The 25,559-nt window shown below is 43.2% G+C and overlaps 1 protein-coding gene across 4 annotated transcripts in view; it reads right to left on the reverse strand.

The window, feature by feature from the left end:
- Positions 1-1,320: 1,320 nt before the first annotated feature.
- The window catches only part of LOC147034126 (proton-coupled amino acid transporter 1-like), a 97,148-nt gene continuing 72,909 nt past the window's right edge, over positions 1,321-25,559 (reverse strand). For all 4 annotated transcript variants that reach the window (XM_085876898.1, XM_085876889.1, XM_085876880.1 and 1 more), the window contains 5 exons: positions 18,491-18,706; positions 12,475-12,573; positions 6,990-7,159; positions 6,258-6,427; positions 1,321-4,059 (listed from right to left, as the gene is read on the reverse strand). In XM_085876898.1, coding sequence (XP_085733024.1) covers positions 3,788-4,059; positions 6,258-6,427; positions 6,990-7,159; positions 12,475-12,573; positions 18,491-18,706 — 927 coding nt within the window. In that variant the 3' untranslated portion in view covers positions 1,321-3,787. The remainder of the gene's footprint in view (positions 4,060-6,257; positions 6,428-6,989; positions 7,160-12,474; positions 12,574-18,490; positions 18,707-25,559) is intronic.

Genomic DNA, 25,559 nt, shown 5'->3' on the forward strand with positions numbered 1-25,559 from the left:
ATCGGAACTCGAGTGTACTTCTCGTGACAAACACCAAAGATTAAATGGTAGCATGATTCATGATGAAATTAGTGCAATTTACCAACAAACATTTGTGTGGTACGTGCCATGTTATGGATCTATAAATTTTGTATAAAGTGTAGATGGAGAATTAGTGTGGGGGTGGGTGAAGGGGGATGTTGAATGGGAGAGAAGAAAGAAATGTGGTGAATGGGGTAGGTGGTGGTGGTGGCAGTCGTGAGGGCGGGAATGCTTTATGCTCCAGTAAAAACATGTAATGTTTCATGTGCTGTCGTATTTCAAATTGGAGATGAGTATAATACGGGATGGTTTCATAACCAGGGCAGAATATCAATAACTCAAAACATTTGTTTTGATTGAAGAAGAAGAAGAAGCAGAAGAAGAAGAAGAAAAACAAGAAACTAGAATTCGTCCACTGGACCCAAGAGAATGTCATTGCACCTTTTAAAAATGTTTGCAAAGTAGAACCCAACAAATCCAAGCAGCAAGAAAAATATGGATCAGGATTTAACATTGGTCAAAAAAAAAGAAGAAAATGTTTAATCTTCATGGATTTGTACAGAGGTTTGGGATTATTGTGGAGTTAAAATAGATAAACAATTCAACAATAAAATGTGAAAGACTAAACTTGACAAAAACCAAATAGGTACATGTCAGCTGTGTGATAAGATGGCCGAACACCTTTTGTGGATTGAATAAGTAATATTAAACGTCATACTGCATTATTCTAGAAACCAAGTATATATATATATATATATATATATATATATATATATATATATATATATATATATATATATATATATATATATATATATATATATATATATATATATATATATATATATATATATATATATATATATATATATATATATATATATATATATATATATATATATATATATATATATATATATATATATATATATATATATATATATATATATATATATATATATATATATATATATATATATATATATATATATATATATATATATATCTTTCTTCACATTCAGGGCCAGTACGACTGGCTCTGCAAAGTCATGAAAAAGTGCTCTCGTTACGACCTGCCGGTGGAAACGAGGCATTCGATTAACTGTGGATGTAGGAGCCAATTCACGTCGACGAGGGTAGTGTTCATCACAAAAATAATCGACAAACTTTTCACTTATGGAATTCGGTTTTTAAAAGCAGTAGTTATCTGGCAAATCTCAGAACTAATGAATTCAAACTGAGCATCAATTTGTGAATAAATTACTTTCTCGCATTTTCACAGAAAATTACTTTAGCAGCTGCAATCCACCGGTGAGACGTCACTTTTTGGCAAAGAAAGTTGAGGCTCAATTGAAGTGCTCAGGTGCATCACACAATGAGCCATATTGTTACCTAGGTCGGATGTCAGAGAGTCAGTCACATGACAAGCCACACTATTAATGTCACTTTAAATGGCAAACCAAAATCCTGTTATATGTGATGATGGCATGACGTTTTATTTGAGAAGATGGGAACAAATCGCTCATTTCAAAATATGGCAGCACCCAGCAGAGCAGCGTCGGTCTTTTGAGTAATATCGATGATGATTGAGATATTTGAACCCTGTAACAGCAGAGAGGAGAGAATTCCGTCTCATCCAATGAACCAGTTAGAGATCGGTGCAGTATGATTTCATAAAATGAATAAATAAAACACCTGATTGGCAAATTGTGTGTCACATGGCGGTTTATCGTGTGTACGGCTTGTCAAGGCGTCCTGCTGAACCGCAACTGCCATAACTATATCAATCAACTCTCTCCCAGCCTAACCTTCCCTTACTGCAGTATTCCCAGATGGAAATATGACTAAATGTCAAGGACTTGTACCCATTTACAACGCCAGTGTGTGCCTTTGAGTCCAACTTCTGAAAACCCAGATGATGTAAATTAACATGAGAGGTGAACTGATGAGAACGAGATGGAAATCAGCCGCATACCAGCCAGAACTCGTGTGAAGTCTGCACCTGAGCAATGGACGCCTCGAGATAACACAAAATGGCTAAACAAACAAATTGAGGTAATGCTGCAAGAATGCAGTAAGTCACAAAATATTTCGATCAGTTATGCCTCATCTGATTTTAAAAGTAACTTCTGTGGATGAAACATTTCAGATCATTAATAATGCGTCTACTCTTTGCAGAATATCTTTAACGTTGGATCCACAATGTAAATATTGTACAGAAGACTTCGACGAGTTCCACAATTTTCAAGGTTATTCTGTACCCTGGAATGCAAGTTATGAGATTCACGAGCGAGACGAAACTTCAGCTCGTCCAGTACCATGTTTTCAAGTTCACTTCCACGGAAGATGTCATGTTCGTCAAAACGGCCAGGAACATACACACACACACTCTGTCTCTCAAGGTGAGGTCAGAGTACCATAAAAGAAAAGGATTCATGGATCTCAAACTCAGATCCAATCGTTCAATTCCTATCCAATAGAAAAAAAGTAGGAGACGTGAACAATCTGCTCCTGTTTTGTTACTCATTATTCTCACCATCCTTTTCATTGAACTGTCAGTTCAGGAAGAGCCCGATAAACGATGACCAGTATCCAGAGGTGAATCAGTGGTGATGGACTAGATGTTCATGACCCAATCATGTGACTAAAAGCCTGACTAAAACCCCAAAAACAAACAGCAATGCTTCTGAAGAATTGCAAGACATGCCAAATACAATTGGATTGACATCTCGTTGTGTGTCAGAGTCGTTTTCCCATATTAAGACTTTGGTTACTCGCCCTTCTGTCGTTAACGATTACAAAGAACCGATAAAAGAATAAACTGCCTTAAAGGTTTTACGATCCGATTCTTATCGTCAATTAAAATGGCTTTCTCTCAAAATGCCCGTGACGTGGCCTGGCATGTTATGCACCCGAGCCTTTTAAAATAATAATTGTGAAACAATGAACAGCAACAACAATTAAACATTCCCCACCCCCCATTTTGATTACAAGAGAGTGTCTGCAGCAGGAATTGTGGGTTGATACCACGGAGAAGAGAGAGAGAGAGACACAGAGACAGAGACAGAGACAGAGACAGAGACAGAGACAGAGACAGAGACAGAGACAGAGACAGAGAGAGAGAGAGAGAGAGAGAGAGAGAGAGAGAGAGAGAGACAGAGAGAGAGAGAGAGAGAGAGAGAGAGAGAGAGAGAGAGAGAGAGAGAGAGAGAGAGAGAGAGAGAGAAAATGTGGACGAAGACGTTAAGGTAAGAGTTGAACTTGAGTTTTATCAAGAGACTAGCAGCAAACTGGCAAATTCAATGCAACTTGTAACGATATTGAAACCTCGACAACAGTTACACATTTCTTTAAATTAGGACATCAACATCAACAAATTATCAAAAGAGAGAGAAAAAAATAGGAGCTTATGTGGTTTGGGGGGGAGGGCAAGCCAGCTGAGGAAAGTTCTTAGTAATTGGAAGTTGAATGGAATCGAATGTAACATAAAGGATAGCTTTTCTGTTTCTGCGTTTCGCAATATGATGATACAGCCTCGGTGGGCAAAAAAATAACAGCCAAAGTGTCGATAAATAATGATGGCAGAAGAGATGGGGAAACAAAAAATGAATAAAACTGGTAAGGGTGGTAAATGAGACGAAGCAATACACGGGAATTAAAATCACTGTTACACAGCGCAGCGACTATCGCAGAACAAGTGCAGCTCAACTTGAAGAAACAATCATGCTAAAAACACACTGCCGAAGGTGGTGCAAAAGGCTGACTTTCAGACGTGCGTGGAATTGTTTCCATTTGTCGTCGGGTGCGACAATGAGGTGACGATTTCACCGATGGTGGAGTACGTGCCGACCACAAGACCGACAAAGCCCACGAGGCTGATGATGATGTCTTTGCAGACGTACTTCCAGCCGAGGTTCTCCTCTCGGAAGGTGAGCAGCTCGAGGATGGGTGGAATGATTAGAGCGAGTGAACTGCTGCACAAGGACCCGATGAGCGAGATCACCAGATCGAGCTTTGGGATGAGAATAGCGAGGGCACCTGTGATGGGAGGAAACAGCCGGATCTTGAGCAAATCATTCCATGAAATAAATAAATAAACAAAAAAGGCTTACACAAACAAAAATAAAAAGGATCTTTTGAGAGGGTACCAATAGGCAGCAGGATCGTTCAATGGGAAGTGTGCTCACCTACAAGGTCACATGGAGGGTGCAAAAAATGCTTTAGCCAATCAGATAGGACTCAGCGGTTGGGAGGTCTTGGCCAACATTGGCCGAGACAGCTTGTGCCCGACTGAACCCACTGAGGATTACAATATTATGCTGTATTCTGAAGTAAAGTATAGATAGCAGGAGGTGCTGCATTACGAAGCACACTGTCCTCTCTAAACAGTAAGCTGGTCATTCTGTTTGCAAATACAGCTAATTGTGTAGTTCCTTTGGGACAAGAGTATGTTAACCTCGTGGCGCCGTGGGCTGTTAATACATTGCATGGGACAGGTGGGTAAAGTACATTTCGATGTAGATGGTTCTTCTTGTTTAGTACCCAAAATTATTCCCCCCCCCCCATGTGGGGTCAGCCAGGGGGAATCGTTATGGCTTTCTGGAATCGTCTGGGAAAGCCTGACGTTTGATTTGAGGTGATTTGGGCAGGAATTTTAAATTTCTTCAGGTGGAGGCAATAACTCGTCTACTCTTCGAGAAAGACAGCATTTTACAAACGAGATACCATGGTCCAGTGATACGAGTTCCGTCATGACGAACGTAAATGCAGTAGGATGCCATTCTGTCCATCAAGCCTGCGCTATGATTGCTAACATATGGTTGCTTACCTGTGTTCTATCCCTTTTTACCTTTTAAATGCCGAGCATCGAGCAAGAAAGCAGCACGTACCACTTTTAAAGTCTTGGGTATGACTCGGCCGGTGTTTGAACGACTGACCTCCCAGACTCAGAGAGGGCGCTCTAACCATTACGCCACTGGGTCTGCTAAATAAACTCCAACAGTTATCATTTATATAATATATCGGCACATATGATGAGTAAAAGTATTAAAGTGTTTTTATGTACCTACATGGTTCATGCTATTTTGTTGGTGTGGGAGAGGGCAGTAGGTGGGTTTACCTATGAAAATTAACCCATGCTCCTTGAGGTCATTGTATGTAGATGTTGTTGATGAAAGGCCAAGTATTTAAAAGTTTATTGAACTGATGAATGCCATCGAATCTGCCGATGTTTCTGAATGTACTAATCGTGTGAGAAGTTATTCAATTCATCAATCTAACGATGATGTAAGAATAAAAACTAGCCGAAACTCCGTCACAGACGGATTCAGTTCCATGAGCCCAATATGACAACCAGTGGTGGCTCTTGTAAGAGCCGGATCCCAGTCGATGTATTCCATGGCCTTACCTAATGAGGCCTAAAAAACGTCCTTGTACACGACATTTTTGGTGTACACTACTCCTTGTGAAGAAGGCCCCTGATTTGTGCACGTGTCTGCTTTGACATACAAACACCGTGTCAAAACTTCTCAAGTCACAGTACCGAGAAAAACGTGACGCGACCGCTAGGAGGAGCACAAAATTGGTCCTTCAGTATTAATTTATAGATGCTTCAGAGTTGAAAGTTGACTATTGCCACTACGTGCAATGCACTCTTACAGGTACGAAGTTTCTTTCATCCAGGTCACAGTACCGAGAAAAACGTGACACGACCGCTAGGAGGAGCACAAAATTGGTTCTTCAGTATTAATATATAGATAATGATATACCCTTCCTTTCATGCCATAAAGGCACACAGGACTGCCGAGGCAGTTTCATTGGCAAGGAGTACAGTCCTGGACAGGTCGCCACTCTGACAAAGGTTACCCCGAATGGTTATGACCCCAGTACACTGGTACTCATTTCGCCAATCTCCGAAGGATGACAAGCTGAGTTCACCCACCTGGTGTTAATTGAATGGGAAGGGGCTTGAACTCAGGAGTATGAGGTCCCTTGCCAGCCACTTTAACCACAAAGCCAACACCAGGCTTACACTTACATGTCGGGACGAATAAAACTAACATCGGAAAATATACAATTTTTTTTAAATCCTCAATTTCAACTACGAGCCCTTAAACATTGAGAGTGATGGTGTCTTTCAATTTAAAACAAAGACATTGGTTTGTGGTTCGATTGTTGGAACGCAGAAGACTTCACCTTGATCGAATAACAGGAACAACTTTGCGTCGTTGACTCACATGTGAAGCAGATGAGCACAGTCCTCACGGCGTAATCGGTTGCCAAACTCCACTGGGGCGGAACAATTTCAATGAAGAACGGGATGCAGATTTCAGCAACGACGTAGAACTGGACACCGTACGAAAACAAGATGCTGATAGAATACAGAAGTTTCACCAGCTGGTATAACCTAAAAAAAAACATTTAAAAAAAAGCACAAAGTTTGCAATCACACAAAGGACAACTAAAGTTTTGAATATGGAGTAAAATTAAATTATTTTAAAAATAAATTCTCATTATTATGTTAACCCCTTAATTTATTAATCTGTTTAATTTCAAATGGACCACAAGCGAGTGCTTTCGGGGCGAAGCAATTGTCACGTGACGTTTTAACATCCCTCCTGACGACGACAGCAATCATCGTCTCAGGTGGGAAAGTCCAACTCACAAAACAAGAGACAACAGTTTTGCTTCGACGCCATTTTATAAAATGCTGTCCAGCCAGTTCAGAGATTGGCATGTGCAGCGAGGACGCAAATGACAGGATGTGAGTTGGGTTCCCACAAAATCTGCGGATTAAAAATAACAAAATGTCCACCCTTCTCAATCCTATTGGGAATAGGTCAAACCTTCTGTTTGTCTCCGTATACCAGCCCCAAGTAACTTATCCCATCAGATATGGTGATGTGCGCCAGCCTTCTTAATAGGATTTGTCAAAAACTAATTATATGTGACATCATGTGGTTCCATACCAGTTGTGTGAGGGCAAGTTCAGAGTGATGCTCGGCAGAGTTTTGCTGCCAAAGCAGGCATATCCCAAGGTACCCATAGTGAGGTATAAAAATGTTACAATGGCCATGCCAATGAAAAGGACAGTGTAAAATGACTGTGGTTTCCTCATCTTGTTCTCCAGTGGCAGCGTCTGTAACAGCCACAAATGTCACACAAACGGTGCATCAGTCTATATTATAATGCCACACCGTCGTTATATTTACATTACATTTATACCAATCATACTATACGAGCAGGGATCCGTGTAAATTCCACATAAAATAAAATGTGACTTCAAGTCCTCAACTCTCCCTCTCCACCCCTCCTCACAAACCTCAAGTCCTTAACCTCAGCCTCCAAACTCCAATAATTCACTGTCACCCTCCCAACCCTAAGGTGTCAATCCCCTCCTCACTCCAAGCCTTCAACACCAACCCCCCCCCTCAACCAAAAAGTCCTCAACTCCCATCCCCCCCCCCACTGTCCCAAAGCCTTAACCTCCCCTCCCAACTCTGTTCCATCTTTGCTCCACCTGCCCCTGACCCTAAGTCCTCACCCCCTACCTCCCAACCCGAGGGCATCAATCCCATCCCCACTTCAAGCCTTCAAACCCCCTTCCGATCTGTCCAACTCACAAACCCACAAAATATGCGTAAAAATTGGTGACCATGAGCAGGTCATGGCCCATCAGAGTAGCTTGTCCAACTCACAATCCTGTGAGATATGTGACCATGAACAGGTCATGCCCCGTTACGGTTACCTGTCCAACTGACAATCCCATGAGATATGTGACCATGAACAGGTCATGGCCCGTCACGGTTGCCTGGCCAACTCACAATCCCGTGAGATATGCGGAAAGGATATGTAACCATGAGAATGTCATGGCCCTTCACGCACACCTGTTCAACTCACAATCTCACGAGATATGCGGAAAAATATATGTGACAATACACAACCAGAAAACAATGATCTTCTTCCGGATGCATATATACACATTGGTAAAAGTAAATAATAACCTCGGACAAAGACCTTTTATAATGTCATGTGTTTAAGCCCTGTTTGAGAGAATGCCGCATCGTTATTTGGGCAGTGTACACGTTAACTTGATTGCTGAGGCTAATTTTCACAAGGCCCATGATGCCTATCAGCTCAAAATCGTTTTAACTGTCGCTTTGGTCGTTTTACAATGAAGGGAAAACTTATCGCGTCCCGCACAGACTAACAGACCCGAGCCGTCACGACTTGCTAGGCCTCTAGGTCGCCGCTAACTAGGCCACAATTGTCTTTAGCTAATAAAGGTACTTAAATGAGTCTTTATGCTTGAATGATGTATCCCATTGCCTGTCCATTTTTCGAGAATTCAGATTATATGTTGACTGTATATGGATTGTTTTACAACATATATTGGGGCTTCATATGCGATTTCTCCCGGACATGGCTTCAAATGTGACATGCGATATTGCCCCCAACACCTTTAAGGCCCAAATGTGAACTTTATTTGACGCATAACCCCAATCCTAATGGTCGCTAGTATTGTTTAACACTCGCCTGAGGGGAATTTGGAGAAAATTGGATGCATGTACATGTTTTTAGGAATACAATATATAATCTGAGAAGTGTTTGTTTGTTACCTCCGCCATTAAAGGTGGGCAGGGGTTATGTTTTCACCCCTGTCTGTTTTGTCTGTCTGTCTGTCTGTCTGTCTGTGAGCACAAAATCTCAAAAAGTTAAGAACCGATTTGGACGAAACTTGATATACAGGTTGGGTGTATGACACGAACGAACTGATTACATTTTGGTGAAGATCTGGATCCGTCTCCTCGAATTTTAAAGCGATACCTCACCATTGAGAGATAGTGCGGAAAACGATGTAAAGGATGTGCGAAAAAGACCTTGACAACTTTGATTGTTAATATACTTAGAACCACAAACGATACAATGATACCCTTTGTTTTATATGATACAGAAACTCATAAAGTTTTGTGCACACCATCAATACATTTCGACGTGAGCTCCGTTTGTCAAACACAGGACATCAAGGTGGTATACGAGTTCTTGCCATGTTCGGCTCGGAAAGTTTGCGCCCACCAGTGCGCATGCAGCTGTGATCTGAGAACGAAGATCCTTTTTCATTCAGGACGGCTCGAACTACTAAGGCCAAATGAGGGGGAGCGCCATTCTGTTGAAAAATGATATTGGGTTGCAGGCCTTCAATCTGTGGAAAGGCGAATCCTTCCAACATGTTCATGTAAATTGTTGAGGTCACTGTATCCTCCGCAAAGAAAAACAGACCCACCAAGTGGTCATGGAGAAGGCCACACCACACATCGACCTTTGGACTGTCGTGTATGTGTTCAATGACCACCTGGGGGTTTTCAGGGCCCCAAATCCTCGCATTGTGCTGGTTGACCTTCCCTGATACATGAAAGCATGCTTCATCTGTCTGTAAACATGACCTTTTTCAGGTAATCTTCGTCATCCTCCATGCGACTGAGTATTTCCAAGACAAGTGCCTTGTGTTTGGGTTCATCATTTGGTTTGAGTTCCTTCAGAATCTTTACCTTATAGGAATAAAGCTTCAGTGTTTTATACAAAATCCTGTGTACAGTGCTGGTTCGTAGTTCCAGCTCACTGGATGCGCGTCAAATTGATTTGCTGGGACTTTGTTGAAATGATCAAAGCACTCGTTCAACGTCTGCTGTGCTTATGCTTGGTCGACCGGTACTTTTCTGTTTCTGACAACTTCCAGTCTCCTTAAACGTCTTGTACCACTCTCTGATACCAGCCCACGATGACGGATTCCTTCCATAACTTCTACGGAAATTACACTGAACTCGTGTGTCAGATCTCGTGTCGATGAACCATTCGACACACTCGGCTTTCTCCTGTAGAGTTGCCATTTTATTTTAAATTAAAACACCAGACCTGAAAATAAAGAAAACTTTATGAGTTACTGTATCGTATAAAACAAAGGGTATCGTTGTATCATTTGTGGTACGAAATATATGAACAACCAAAGTTGTCCAGGTCTTTTTTAACACCCACAGTACAGTACTAAATAGCACAATATCTCAAAAAGTTACAGATGGATTCGTATTAAACTTGGTGGACAGGTTGGGTGTGTACAGAGGACGAATCGATTTGATTTTAGTTAAGACGTCGATCCGGATGCGGATGCCAGAATTTTAAAAGTGATACCTCACCATTGAGAGATAAGGCCAAAAACTATATCGAGCACAATATTTCAAAAAGTTGTGGACGGGTTATGACAAAACTCTGTAGATGAGTTGGTAGGTGACAATAACAAGACGATTTGATTTTGGTTAAGGTGCGGATGCGGATCCGGCTTATCATTGGGATATAAAACGGAAATTGTTCAGCTTACCGAGAGCCATTCTAGTTAACCTCCGCCATCTAAGATGGACGGAGGTTACTGTTTTCACCCGTCTGTTTGTTTGTTTGTTTGTTTGTGAACAGTATGACAGAAAAACACCTGGACGGATTTCGACGAAACTTGGTGGGGGGGATTAGGTATGGTCCAAGGATCATGTCATTAGATTTTGGACTTGGTCCAAAGTCCAATATGGCCGCTATGGCGGCCATTTTGAAAAAATATTTGAATTTTTTTTGCATTTCTACATGTTTTAAGTGATTTCCAACCACCCCCCCTCCCCCAAAAAAAATTTGTTAGAGAAAAAAAAACCCAATTTTGCAACTTTTTTTTTTCAAAAAAATTTCGATTTTATTTTTTGGGCATTTCTACATGCGCGTCGATCTAGTTTCATTTATTCAATCGTGGTTCAGTGTATATATATTATATATATATATATATTATATATATATATATATATGTGTGTATATATATATATATATGTGTATATATATATATATATATATATATATATATATATATATATATATATATGTACTTAAATGAGAATGTTAGGGTTAGGGTTAGGGTTAGGTTAGGGTATGATCAGACCGCAGAGTCTGATCCGTTTTGACCTACAATGAATAGGATATCAGGTTCACTTAAGTGACCCAGCAGTATTGGCGGCGGAGGTTTTGCACTCTACCGAGTGCTCCCCCTCTCGTTTGTTTCTGCATTTGACTTCATGCATTCTTAAACCGCTGGATGGAATGAATTGAAAACTGGTGGTTGTATTCAGGGTTGCAAACTGGTAAAACTGGTGGTTGTATAACAGGCTAGTTCTTGGAGGTTAAACAAAAATGAGAAAATCGTAGTCCCGGGAGCTCAAGGTGTAGGTAGGCCCCCAATTCTCTCTATGTAAATCTGTATCATACAGCTTCACCTGGTGGAAGATGGTATTACAAATCATAATATAATACGCCAAAGATATCATAAAAGTGGAGGCAATGATCCCATCTGCAAGGACGGGTTCTTTGCTGGTATAGTTTAATTTTTAATCAAGACCTTCAAGTGTTGTGACATTTTTCCTTATGGTGGGTTTTGAAGACTAATCATAAATCATAAAGCTTCTTTCAAGCTTCTGGGTCTCACTATCTGCCATGACCTTTTCTGGGAAAGCCACATTTCAAACCTCGCCTCCAAAGCCAGTCACCGACTGGGAATCCTACGTCGTGCAAAGTCCTTCCTCGGCCCACCTGAGCTCGTGACCACTTGCAAAGCTTTTGTCCGCAGCCTGATGGAGTTCTGCTCTCCCCTCTGGGCTGGTGCTCCTGCCTCTCACCTTTCTCGGCCTCACGCTGTGGAAACCAAGGCATTTCGGATCATTGGCATCTCCCGCAATGAGGCTGAGACTTTAAAGGGGCCTCTCACTCTCTCACCGCAGGCTGGTCGGTGGTCTTTCTGTCTTCTACCGTCTCCTCTACAGCCCCGCCCCACCTGCTCTCTCTGTGATTTGTCCCCACCACATTTCCGCAGGGGGCTCAAGGTCCGCCAACAACCCCCTTCTGGTAAAACTACCAAAATCACGAATCACTGCTCACCTTCACTCTTTCATCCCTCTTTTTTCCCGCCTTTGGAATAAACTCTCTCACTCTATTCAATCCCATTCTTCCCTCCAGGCCTTCAAAACAGCTGTTCACCACCACCTCTTATCATCCCCCATCCAAATCCTCGATCTTATCTATCCCTGATAATCCACCCAAGCCCACCTCCTTCAAATTCCCTGCTTTCCTTCCTGAAAGTCCCTGTAATGTCCATCTTGCATTCCCCATGTTCCCTGCCCCATCCCTCTCCCTTCCACAGATCTCCTAATGTCTCTGTTCCCCACTGTTTTGTCCTTCCAACTCCCACCCCTTTTGTCTCATGCCCCCCTTGCTGTGCGTTGTGTGTTCGCTCTCACACGAGCCTCGACAAGGTATACAAAAAAAAAAAAATACTTGAACATCATATTATTTAGAAAGGATAATAGAATACAACATATTATCCTCCAGTTAAATACAACCTTTACTCCTCAATATGCATCCCAGCACACTTACCACTCCAATGCCTTCAAAGGAATAGATGGCCATGCCAAAGAAGAGCGGGTAGTATTTGGGTTCTGCCACGTAATCAATGTCAAGGTGAGGTGGGATATTCTACGGTGGGTAAAAGGGACACCCTGTTACAATCCACTCTGTTTATGCCTCACTTAAGCAGCCTTGTCTTGCTTTCCGGGGTTCCCGAATGTCTGTGAAACATGTGAAAAATGTTTGCCAATAGAGCAATACCTTTACAAATTAACATTGCCCATGTATGTGAATATGGGATGGATGCACTGGGAAACAGGGGTGCACTGGGACATCCCCGATGACAGCTGTTCTTGACCATCGATATGAAGTGCCAACACATTGGCATGCACATGTAGCATTTGAAGTACCAAAGCAATTGCATTTAACCCTGCTAGAGAGGGGGGAGGACGTGTCCCAATGTACCCCATATCTTAATGCACCCTTTTCCCCCACATGGTAAAATTGACTTCGCTACATAATTCCATGTGCGACACATTTATAAAGGAATATTTTGTACAAGCTTGATAACAAATAAATAAATAAAAAGAGTGATTTGATGATATGGCGAGCTGCATAATACCGATATGGCGATCCCGACATTCACGGTTCTGATATTCTCAGACCCCACGTATTCGGTTTGTAAAATGTGACCTGCTTCTACATTCGCATCCCAGTACTTCGCGTATTCGTGGGGTTTTTCCCCCCGCATTTTCGTTGTTTTTCGCGGGTGTATTCGCGGTTTTTTTTCTCTTGCATTTTCACGGTTTTTCACAGGCGTGTTCATGTTTTTTTTTTCGCGGTTTCTGCGGGCGTATTTGCATTTTTTTCATGGGAGTATCCTGGAACAGCCTATGTGTCCCAATTCTTGAATAAGAATGCTCCAGACAGTTTAACAAACACTTGCAGAGGTTTAAATCACTTTTTCTTCATCTTGAAACACACCAAGTGCGACGGCAAAAGCCCACCTTCCGCCAGATGGGGCAGCGCCGCTCTTGCCCACTCGCAGCGGAGATGGCGCGTCACATGGGCAGAGCATACATATGCATGAAGCAAAACATCGGTGGAACATGAATATATGTTTTACATTCAAACAAGGTTACATCACAGGGCATAATCATGGTTTTTCATGGGATTTTTGATTTTCCCTTACAAGTCACGAACCGCCAGGAACCTACCCTTTTTCTCACTGACACAATGCCCTGACATTCAGATTCGACATTCGCAGAATTTTTCAGCAACGAATCCTACAGTAATTTACTTTTTTATTGACAAGATCAAGACTAATGGAAGAGCAAGGTAAAGGAAGGTATGAACTGACAGGGGGAGCAGCAGTTGGACACAAAAGGCAAGGGCATGAACAAACAAGAAAAGAAACGAGAGGAGGGGGCAGTAAACAAAGTAACCCACATGAAAGAGGGTTGGGTTAGGTATGGGTCATTGGGGTAAAAAGGATTGTGGGTAAGGATGAGAGATTCAATGGGATGGTGATTCACCACCTGCTTGAAGTCCTGGAGGAAAGAGTGGGATAGAACAACCTCTGGGATGCGGTTCCACATATGGAAGATGTCAAGGGCAGAATATTTTGGATTGTACTCTAAGTCACCAGAATTCATGAAATGCGAATCTCTTGGACTCAGATTGAAAGAAAAACATAAAGAGAAATCATCTATCTACCGAGAACTTCAATGGTCAGGTAAGGTATGGGAGCATGCACCAGAGCAGCGCGTCGCTGCGTCCACTTTCCGCCGGTACTCCAGGGGCCTCCGTTTGGTCATCCCCCAGGCAGATGCCTGGCCCATATCCATCTCCTTGAGATGCCGATCAACCTGCTGCAACCACAAGGCACGTGGTCGGCCCATTGACCTCCTCCACTCACGAGACTCCCTCGCTGAGAGAATCTGGTGAGCAGGATCAGCGTCAGGAAAACGAGCGACATGTCCATAAAGCCGCAGCTGACGCTCACGGACTATGCAGGTAACCAATCTCATTTGAGTCTCTCTCAGCAACCACTCGTTGGACACAAAGTCTGAGCAGCGATAGCCAAGTATTCTCTGAAGAGACCTGGTATCAAAATAATTAAGTCTCCATCTCAGATCCTTGGTCAGAGTCCAAGTCTCGCATCCATAGAGCAAGACTGGAAGCACCAAGGACCTGAAGACTCGGACTTTCATCCCCCCGCACAGGTACCGGCAGCGCCACACCCCATTATCCAGTGAATCCATGACTCCCCAGGCCCAACCTAGATGTCTATTGACCTCTGACTCACAACCGGCAGAGACATGAATACCACTGCCAAGCTAAGTGAATCTCTCCATGACCTCAACATCCTCACCACAAACAGGCACAGACTGGACAGCAATATCCAAGATGTCATTGAAAGCCTGGATCTTAGTTTTGACCCAGGAAACCCGGAATCCCAGCGACTCAGACTCCTCATTCAGCACCTCGAGGGCCCCCAAAAGGATATCTAAAGTCTCCGCAAAGATGACTGCATCATCTGCGAAATCAAGGTCAGAGATCTTGACATTCCCAAACGATGCACCGCTGCTTGATTTCTCCGACATCCTCCCGAGAATCCAGTCCATACAAGTGCTGAAAAGTGTGGGGGCCAGTCCACACCCCTGACGAACTCCAGTAACAACTGAAAATAAGTCAGAGATGGTACCACCACATCTCACAGCACTCAGTACCAGAGTAGAGTTCAGACATCAGATCGATCAGTTTTGGTGGCACCCCACGAAGACCAAGAATCCTCCAGAGGGCATCCTGATGCACCGAATCGAACACTTTACAGAGATCAACAAAGGCTGCAAGCAGCCCCTGCCGAAACTCTTGTCTGCGTTCGGTGAGGACCCTAAGAGCAAGGATACGGTCAATCGTTGACCTATTTGGTGTCAAGCCTGACTGCTCTGGACGCTGGTGCTCAATCAGATGGTGGCGAACCCTGTCAAGAATTATCCGAGGAAAGACGTTGCCCGGCACTGAGAGCAGCGTCACCCCGCGGTAGTTGTTGCATTCTTGGCGATCACCATTCCCTTTCCAGAGAGGGACAACAAGGCCCCTCTTCCAGTCAGTTGGGATGATGCTTGTGTTCCAGGCAGAGCACAGAACTGCATGCAATGACATGAGTGCAGCATTTCCACCAGCCTTGAGAAGTTCAGCATGGATGCCACAGATCCCTGGAGCTTTACCCCATTTCAACCGGTTCACCGCAGCTTGTGTTTCCACAAGCGAAGGTGGACCACAGTTGATTGGAGGGTCAGCAACAGGGATTGTAACACCCCTGACGTCCAACTTGACAGCTGGTGGATCAGCTTGGTACAACCGCTCAAAGTAACCGGCCCAGCGGGCCTTCACTTCAGACTCCTCTGTCAAGAGCCTTCCACTCTCTGCTCTAACTGCAGTACACCGAGGGATGGGCTTGGATGAACGCAATGCGCGAATTCCCCTTTAAGCAGGACGAGAATCCCTTGACCGCAAGTGATGCTCTTCCTCCTCACAGATTCCTCGTACAAAGGCCTCCTTGTCCACCCTTAGCGCATGTACAGTTTTACGCCTCAGCTCCCTGAACAGCTCAGCTCTGCCATTCAGCCTGGCCCTGAGACTCTGGCCAATGGTATCCAGTGTCCCTTGAAAGACAAAATTCTTCTTTGCCCTAGTTCCAAGACATCCACCAGCAACATCAAGGACTGTGGTCTTGAAGGCACTCCACAACTCTTCAGGACCTCCCAAAGCACCCAGACTCCTCAAATCTCCACTCAGCTTGTTCGCAAACTCCTCAGCTACCTTCTCATCTTTGAGCTTGCCAACATCCAACCTAGGCTCGGATGGTACCATTCTCCTGGATTTAAGGTGCGAGTTCAGAGTTGCTACAACAAGCCGGTGGTCAGTATTGAGGAACTGAGCATTCCAGTAGACTCTGCAGTTCTGGATTATCCTCCAGTAACCATCAACGAGCATATGGTCAATGTCCTTTGCCACACCACCAGCGTTGGAATACCAAGTCCAGCGATGAACCTGTGGGTGCTGAAACCATGAACCAATCCCCCAAGATGAGAAGTGTATCTCTCCTGGGGCACTGATCAAGCACAGGCTCGAGCGTGGCATAGAATGCATCCTTCACGGTGAGATCACTCGCCTCAGTCGGAGCATAAACAGAGACCAGGGAAATGACACCTAAGGAGTGACGAATCCTTAGTGTCATAATACAATCTTTGACCGGTGTTACCTCAATTATCATTGGAGTCAGCTTATTGGACACAGCTACAGCAACTCCTTGGGAATGGTAACCATCAGAGTGACCAGACCAATAGTAGGTATAACCACCCACCATGATCTCGCCGCAATCCGGTCTCCGAACCTCAGAGAGTGCTGCAATACCGATGTCCAAACGCTTGAGCTCAGCTGAAAACAGAGACAGGTGATCATCCTCTCTTAGGGATAGGACATTCCAGGCACCCACCCGAAGGGACCGCCTCAGGTTAACCCAAGGAGACCGCCGTTTGGTGGACAACACCTCAGCACCACTCCGACACACTCTCCCGCAATCTGACCCGAAATGTTACCCTGTGGTTTCTATCCTATCATCAAAGATTGGGGGTCCCGAAGGCTTTGGCCCAATCCTGTCATCCGGTGAGCTATCCTGCGAAGGGAAGCTGCACAGGAGGTACTCCCACGGAGTGGGTTTTCAGATTTCTTTGTGTTTTTGTGTTTTGCGGAATGAAGGGTTTTACGGTGGCCGGAGTGCAAATCCTGCCACCAACCTCCTAATAAGTAACCAAACTGCAGGCAGACGTCAGCAGACACAGTTGGGCACTAGATATGGATGGCCATTAGCTCACAAGGAGCTCCTCCGCCCTTTGACAGGTTTTGTTTTTAATCCTGCTGGGTGTCCATATCGCAAAAGGCAAAATGGCAAAAGAATAAAAATGTCTGAAATCACCTATTGAAACCAAAAACCCACCAAGATTTCCCACAATTTTCTATTTTTGAGAAAAGAAAGTTAAAATAAGATTACAGAAGAGAGAAAGGAAGGTCAGGGAGTGTGGAAGGAGTGGGAGAAGTGAAGGGATAGGATAAATAGGAAGGAGATTGGAAAAAAGGTTAAGAGAAGGAAAGGAAAGGAAAGGGGGGTGGGGGAGAGGGTGAAAAATGGCATTTCAACCATTTTTGCATAAGTAATTTGTAGATACAGTCAGACCTCGGTTTATGTTGGGGATGCGTTCCTGAAATGGTCAACGAATATCGAAATGACGTAACTCAAAGTAATTTTTCTCAAATAATTAATGGAATGGGGGGGGGGGGTGGGGGTGCGTTCCTAACATCACCACTTAACGTATTATAACTCGCTTTTTACCGATGATGTTACCTTTTTGGGCGTCAATGATAGTTATATTCAAATACACATAGATATAAATAAATAAACAAATATTTCAATAAAAACAAAACTAAACCTCTTCCAGAAGCTATAAAACCTGACGACTCCTCCAATCTTTTCTTCTCCCTCCTTCTTCGGACTATTATGTAAATCGGGATATTACTGTAGCTATTTATTCTTATTTTTACAAGAAACAAATTGAGTTCACTTATTGTGTTAACTCCACTTTCAATGATGCTCAGTTGTAACCACTACTGAAACTCTCATGTTAAAAAGAATTTTTGATTCTTCTTCTTGCGTAATGCACCTTGGTTGCCGGGTAGCTATCATTCTGTTGGGGCACGATTATTCCGCTGATGCTGTGCCCCGATACCAGCACACTGATATTCATTTCGCCATCCTCAGCAGGATGACAGGCTGAGTCAACCCCACCTGATGATAATTCAGCAGCCAACGGGGCTCTAACTCAGGACCCTAACCACTAAGCCAACACCAGGCTTATTTATTTGGTTGAACACGTCTCAACCGGAGACCTGCATGTTATCCTTCATAATATACTTCAAAGATTCTCATGCACCCATTGGTGTGCTGTTGGCAATAAGAATGAGCCGTGAAGCGAGTTCTCACCAACACAATGTAAAAGTAGATGATGCAAAGGCTAACCAACATGCTTATGTTGGCCACGCCTGACAGCCAGGCCAAGTAGCGAAGCTTCCGGACGCAGCCCAGGAGGATCACGAATGGCAGTATACAAACGATATAAAGCCGTTTGTCCATGGCAATCATGGCATTGGGAATGGCAGTGCTTGTGTGCATGGTATCATTTCTGGGTTCTTCAATCACCTAGCAAAGTTGGTAAAACAAAGTTAGTGCCATATACTCTGGAACTTTGTCTTTCAGTTCACATAACAACCTGGAACGACAGCATCGGTCATAATAAAAAAAATAACATACAAGGCTGTATTTAACGTCTGATTTCCCCCACCCCTTTCTCTTCCAAGAACAAGTTCGCAAAATATATAACAATACGGCATCTGGTGAAGATCAATTTTTAAATCGGATTAAAACCATTTATTGACTTTCAGGTGTAAAAGGTAGAACCAACAATTTGAATTGGAATTGAGTGCAAAGAATCTAAAGCTCAGCGAAGTATGGGCAGTCACAAAAATGTACCCGATTTGAGAATTTATTTTACAAAAAATCTTTGTAGATAGAAATATCAACTATAGTGAATACACGACTTTCGAAATGACGTAATCCGAAGCAGAATGCTTGGCACACATGTGCAGAAACACCTTGCAACAAAGGTCTCATTGGAACAGAGAACATCTATCATGCATGCCAGATAAGGATTGTTATCAAACATGGCTCACAAAGCTTCCAAAAGAAGCCAAAAATACTTGGAAATGCACCGGCGAGAAAGAGTGTGCCTCTGCACAATGAAAGAACTGAAGAACGTTCTGAAATGACCCAAAAGCTGATAGCTCACAGCCTGTACTGCAAACGCCGAAGGATGTGGACCGGTGCAAGGCCCAAAGGTTTGTAGATGGGCATGTTCTATCCAAACCTTCAAACATCGCTGCCAGTGAGTGGACTTTGAACCTTACAGGATCTTCTGTTTCTTGCGTACAGCAGCTTGGCTGCTGGCTCGCTATCATTTTGTTGGGGCATGGCTATGCTGCTGATGCAGTGCCCCTATAACAATACACTGATACTCATTTCGCTGACCTTGGAAGGATGACAGGTTGAGTAAACCCCACCCGGTGTTAGTTCAGCAGCCAACAGCTTGAACTCAGGACCCTAAGATCCCAAGCCAGCCGCCATAACCACTAAGCCAACACCACGCTTACTTTGCGGGATTACCTAGTGTGAACATGGCAGGCTTGGCGATATATTTAATGGATGTCTGCTTTTGGAAAGGCGATGCCATCATTACCAACATTCAGACAGACCTCACAGAGGGAGACACTGTATCTGGTTGGTTTGAGTGCTTCTTAACACCGATGGGAAGGACATATTATCTGGGGCTTGTCGCTGCACATGGTAAGTTTAAAATGACATTTACTATCAATCATGTTTACTATTAATCAAAAAAATGAGATGAGAGTGGGTTGGGGGGAGGAGGAGCTGTATGGGCTACAAGGGCAGTCATAAATATACATTTTTTGTTTAGTTCCAGGGCCACAAGAGAAATTATACTGGATTTTTGCATCTATTGGTGAAAGAGAAGTGTGTGTGTGTGTGTATGTGTGTATGTGTGTATGTGTGTATGTGTGTATGTGTGTATGTGTGTATGTGTGTATGTGTGTATGTGTGTATGTGTGTATGTGTGTATGTGTGTATGTGTGTATGTGTGTATGTGTGTATGTGTGTATGTGTGTATGTGTGTGTGTGTGTGTGTGTGTGTGTGTGTGTGTGTGTGTGTGTGTGTGTGTGTTTCGCTATGTGGGTTTCAGAAGGTGCAACGTAGTCCTCGCAGGTCTCTAAGTATCCACCTCCGTTTTGGTAAGGAGGGGGGGAGGCATCACAATTCATGGACCAAGCTGTGATGTGTTGTTCTCAATGTTTTGTTCCGAAGGCTCTTTTCAGGATTGTCAATTGTCAATGAGCCCCGGACAGCTTCCAACTGCAGTTTATTTGTATTGCTATTCCCAGGGATGTTTTTGAAGATCTCTGTATGGTTCTTCTTCATCATTCCCATTGCTCCAATAATCACCGTTTCAACTTCAGTGGTCTTCAGATTCCAGGATCTTTTCACTTTATTTTTGAGGCCTTATTATTTGATCATTTTCAAAATTTCTGCATTGTTTAGGCCAAAATCGCTGGGAATTGACACCTCAATCAGCAATGTCATTTTTTATTTACTAGTGCCTGCCCGTGTTCTTCTTGGCCATTCTAAAGAGCCTTCTTTGTCTATGCCCAATCTGTCCAACTTTTTTTCTTTCTTTTTTAATATCTTCCTGCTCTTTTGTCATTCTCCCAATTGTCGGTGTATATCTGTTGATATTTCGCTTTATGATTTTATTGTCTTTTTTTTGCAATAATTGGGGCTATATTCGTTGCTATTTCGGTTTCATGCTTGACATCTGCTAATTGCACCAACTGTACCTATCTTTGGGAAAAATTTGCTTGGTGGGTTAGGGATACCTTCTCCAGCTTGCTGTCTTCGTATTTGCATCGAAGTTGGATTCTGTAGTCTGTTGAACTTTTTATGTATTCAGCCAATCCGACAGTTGTCATTCTCTGTGCACTTTGTTGAGTTCCATCAGGCCGCTACCTCCTCCTCATCTCGGCAAGTACATTCTCAGAATGCACTGATTTTCGTAGAACATTTTGTGGATGGTAAGGAGTTTTCTTGTTTTGATATCTCGTTTGTATGCCTGGTGTTCGCTTAATGGTGAGGGTGGTGGGCTTGGGATCATTGGGTCCTGAGTTCAAATCCTGCTTGACTGTTAAATTCATACCAGGTGGGGTTGACTCGGCCTGTTACCCATCTGAGGTTGGCAAAATGAGTACCAGCTTGCTGGGATGATTGAGCCATTTGAGTATCCTGTGTTTGGAGTGGTGACCTGTCCAGGAGTTTGCCCAATAGCTCAGGAGACTGCTTTGGCAGCACCGACGCTCTGTAGGGAGTATGGTCCCAATGGATTTGGACATCGAGTTTGTTGATTTCTGTTTGTGTCCAGTTTATTATTCTGCAGCTGTATTGGAATACTGGTATTGCTGGTTGTATGATGGCTTTGATTTTGTTTCTCGGGGTGAGATATGTTTTCAGGATTAGCCTCGTTCGACACAGGTATTCTTTGGCAATTGTTTTGTGCATTTGTTTGTGACATATCTGGTGACCCTCTTCCACTCTGAAGTATTTGTATGATGCTTCGTTGTATCTAGGTCGATTTTATATTGTGCGTTTTTTGTTGGTTTACCTTGTGTGAATGTGCACTTGGCATACTTATCTAGGCCAAATTCCATTTGAATTTCGGAGGAGTACCCTTTCACTAATTTCAGTTATTCTACCGATTTTTCGTCTTTTGGTGCAAAGACTTTTAGATCATCCATGTACAGTAGATGTGTCACCTTTCCTGTCTCTTTGGAAGCTCTCTTATTGGGCGCTAGGGTGTATCCATGATCTTACTCATTAATGAGGTGGTTCAGTGGGTCCAGGACCAGGCAAAACAGGAGGGATGAAAGGCTCCTGGATGATCCTGGAAGATCCCACGTCGTGTCTTCACTCCTGGTATTTCGATCTTTCCTTCTGAGTGTTGCAGTATCAATGTGGTGTTCCATAGCTCAATTGCTTTCTCAATCAGTTTGATTATTCGGGGGTTGATCTTGTACAATTGCATGCATTGTATCATCCATGAATGTGGATCACTATCAAAAGTTTTATTACAGTCTATCTAGGCTGTGGGCAATTTGGTTCTTCTCGTTTTCAGTTTTCGAGTATGGCCTTGTTTCATAATAGGTGGTCTATTGTTCCATAGCATCCTCTCTTACACCCCTTCTGTTCTGCCTCGAGGCCTCCTTGTTGTGTTCGGTGGTGGTTACATCATTTCTATGATGATTCCCATCAGAACTTTGTTGGTTTTTGTAGACATGTTATTGGTCTGTACTATACTTTTGAGGTAGTTTGATTTCTTCAGATTTTGGGATGAGGAAGGTGTACTCTCTGTGAGCCATTCATCCATTACCTCCTCCTCTTGGATAAGTTTGTTGAAAACTCAAGCATAGCAATGTTATAGAGCATCTAGTTGCTTCTGCTACAAATTTAGAATTCTATATTGGCCTGGACTTTAAAAGTTTGGCATTTTTGTAAGTTGTTTTTTTTATTTTCTTTCAACAATTATCACTGGGGGTTCCCATGGCGCAACCAACAACAGAGGAGTGAATCTTCTTTGTCGAAAAGAACGTGGATGTGAAATCAGTGATACGAGTGCAGCGTGCCTTAAGAAGACAATTCCCTAGACGCAATGCACCAACCTCAAAGACAATTCCCTAGACGCAATGCACCAACCTCGAAGACAATTCCCTGGACACAATGCACCAACCTCGAAGACAATTCCCTAGACGCAATGCACCAACCTCGAAGACAATTCCCTAGATGCAATGCACCAACCTCGAAGACAATTCCCTCGACACAATGCACCAACCTCGAAGACAATTCCCCAGATGCAATGCACCAACCTCAAAGACGATACGTCATATGGTTTCAAAGTGGAGAGGGATTGGCTCTGTGAAGAACAATAATGCAGGACACTGGACATTCGAAGAATATTCAAACTCAAGAGACTGTAAACAGAATTAGTTGTGATCGCGTGTCGCTGGAGAAAATGAACAAGGCACATTTCACATGAAATCGGAGTGTCACAAAGCAGTCATTAGAGTGTTGAAGTCTGATAAGGGGTGTGTTCTATTACCAATCAGCAAGTAGATTGCTCACCAAGTGGCTTAAGCACTCAAGCAAGCACTCCACTGAAACAGGTAATAAGGAACGGCTGGCTTGACAAGTGATAGCAAGCTGATTGGTAATGGCATTCCCTTACAAAATGTAATTGATGCAGCAGTTAACTTCAGATGGTGAGTATACATATTATTAATTATGTGTGTGATTCACTGGGATTATTAATCAAGGAGGAATCGACAAAGATATATTTTTCAGCGCCGAATGTCACGTTTACTTGAATGGTATGACCAACAAGCAAAATTGTCAGTTTTGGGGCACGGAGAATGAAGATCAGGATATTGAGGAATGAATAGCCGTGAATGTGGAATTTTACGCACACATGTTAAAAACATTTTTCTGGAGTCATGTGAGAAACATTCTTGGTGCTTGGTTTCAATAGGACGGAGCCACTGCACGCGCACAGCTCTCGTCCACGCAGTCACTCAGTAATTAATTTCTCACTGACCTGGATTTTCTTGGCCTCTCACCTTCAGATCCTCTTTCAATGGGGATGTGTTAAGGAAAATGTTTTCAAAGACAACCCAACAAACATTCCTGAACTCGAAGATGCTCAAAAAACAAGTCTCATGTGAAGCATTTCAGTCTGTAGTCAGAAACTACTCCATACTTATCCATAAATGTGCAGAACTTGGAGGACGTTTCGAACATTAGTTATAGTCAAACAAAACTTTATGAGTTCCTTTCCCTCTGAATTTTATGGACAGTACCACACTCTGTTACAGAGCGCCAGTGCTGCCGAAGCAGATTCTTGGCAAGGGTTATACTGGGAGGTTTGCCATTGCCTTCCCAGCAGTAGTGAGGGCAAGAATTTAGAATTTGTTCAAGGTGCAGGCGATAGCTCGCCTACTCTTCGCAAAGGCCACCGTGAGATCGTTAACGTCAACCAACTAATGCTGGCTGACGGGACGCCCAGTTTAACTTCCATCCGAGGGACAGCACACCCATTGATGAATCACCATGCCTGTGAAACACCAGGACGAGAGTTTACATAGCTGCGTCAGGATTCAAACCCAGGCTAAACAGCTATGAGGTGTCTGTGCGTACCTCTGTGCCACCCTGCCGGCCAATTAGTTCCTTCATGTATCATATAAATTAGATGGTCTTGCATTAAAAAAAAAAATAGCAGACTTAATAAACAATTTAAATCGGGTACATTTTTTGTGACACCCTGCACGATGCATCACAAAATCATTTATGGCGATAAAACTTTTCATCCAATTCAAAACCGATGTTAACTTTAGTCATTATCTCTTTAAAAGCCACCACTGAATAAAAAAATAAATGAAACTGAAAGTAGAATGAAACACGCAGAGATTGGAGACCAGAAGGTGGGATCAAGTCAAGATGTAAGTCTACAAGCTAGGTTTGACATAAGATACCTTTGCATCTTTATTGTCTACTAGTGATTCCAGATGGGACCGGCAGCTTAAAATCCCCTCTGAAAGGTAGCGTGCTTCGAGATGCAGCACCCTGCCTGTGCAGCATCAGAACGGACATACAAAGCAGAATTTACATCCGTGTGCACCTGCACCATGGATTGAAGAAGAGCGTAGCACCAACTAATGCGGTTTTGTCTATGATATGCATATTAGGTACACAAATGTTTCACCACACACACATTTTGTTGCAAGACTTATGGATAAAGGTCATCTCTGCGGAAAGGTAAAACGAGCATAATATCACCAATTTTAAGAACAAACTTTGAATTTTGGTCAAATTTGTCATCTCCTCACCCACCTTGCCAACCTTAATGGGTGCTCATCAGCAAAATAAGAGGACAAGGTAGGCTGATAGAAGGGAGAGAAATGTCTCATTCGCACTGCGAGCTGCAACGGCTTCAGCGTCCTCTTCTCCATCTAAAGTCCAATCTCCGCAAGGAAACCCCAACTTCAATGAGAGAGTCAAAGCATCCATGGTGTTGACGACTCTTTCTCTCTTCCATTCAGGATGGACATTTCGTTGTGGAGGTTGGGTTATTGTGGTTGAAATTCTGGCTTTTTGGGCAGAAGAAAATACACTGGTCGAACTCGCATCGTGTAGCTACAGCACAAGGATGAACATGGACCTACTGTATGTCATGGACGAGTGCAGCACTCACATTGAATTAGGTCGTTAACTGCCACTCTGATATACAGGAAAGCAGCAACTATCGTGTGGACATAATGTGTGGCAAAGCATCCTATTCGGGCCATTGCCTGGGACGTCTTGCAATCCCACGGTTCCAGGTTGGAA

This window comes from Eptatretus burgeri, chromosome 1, assembly GCF_056783735.1.
Source record: "Eptatretus burgeri isolate ZD-2024b chromosome 1, Ebu_testis_v1, whole genome shotgun sequence".
NCBI classification, from domain to species: Eukaryota; Metazoa; Chordata; class Myxini; order Myxiniformes; family Myxinidae; genus Eptatretus; species Eptatretus burgeri.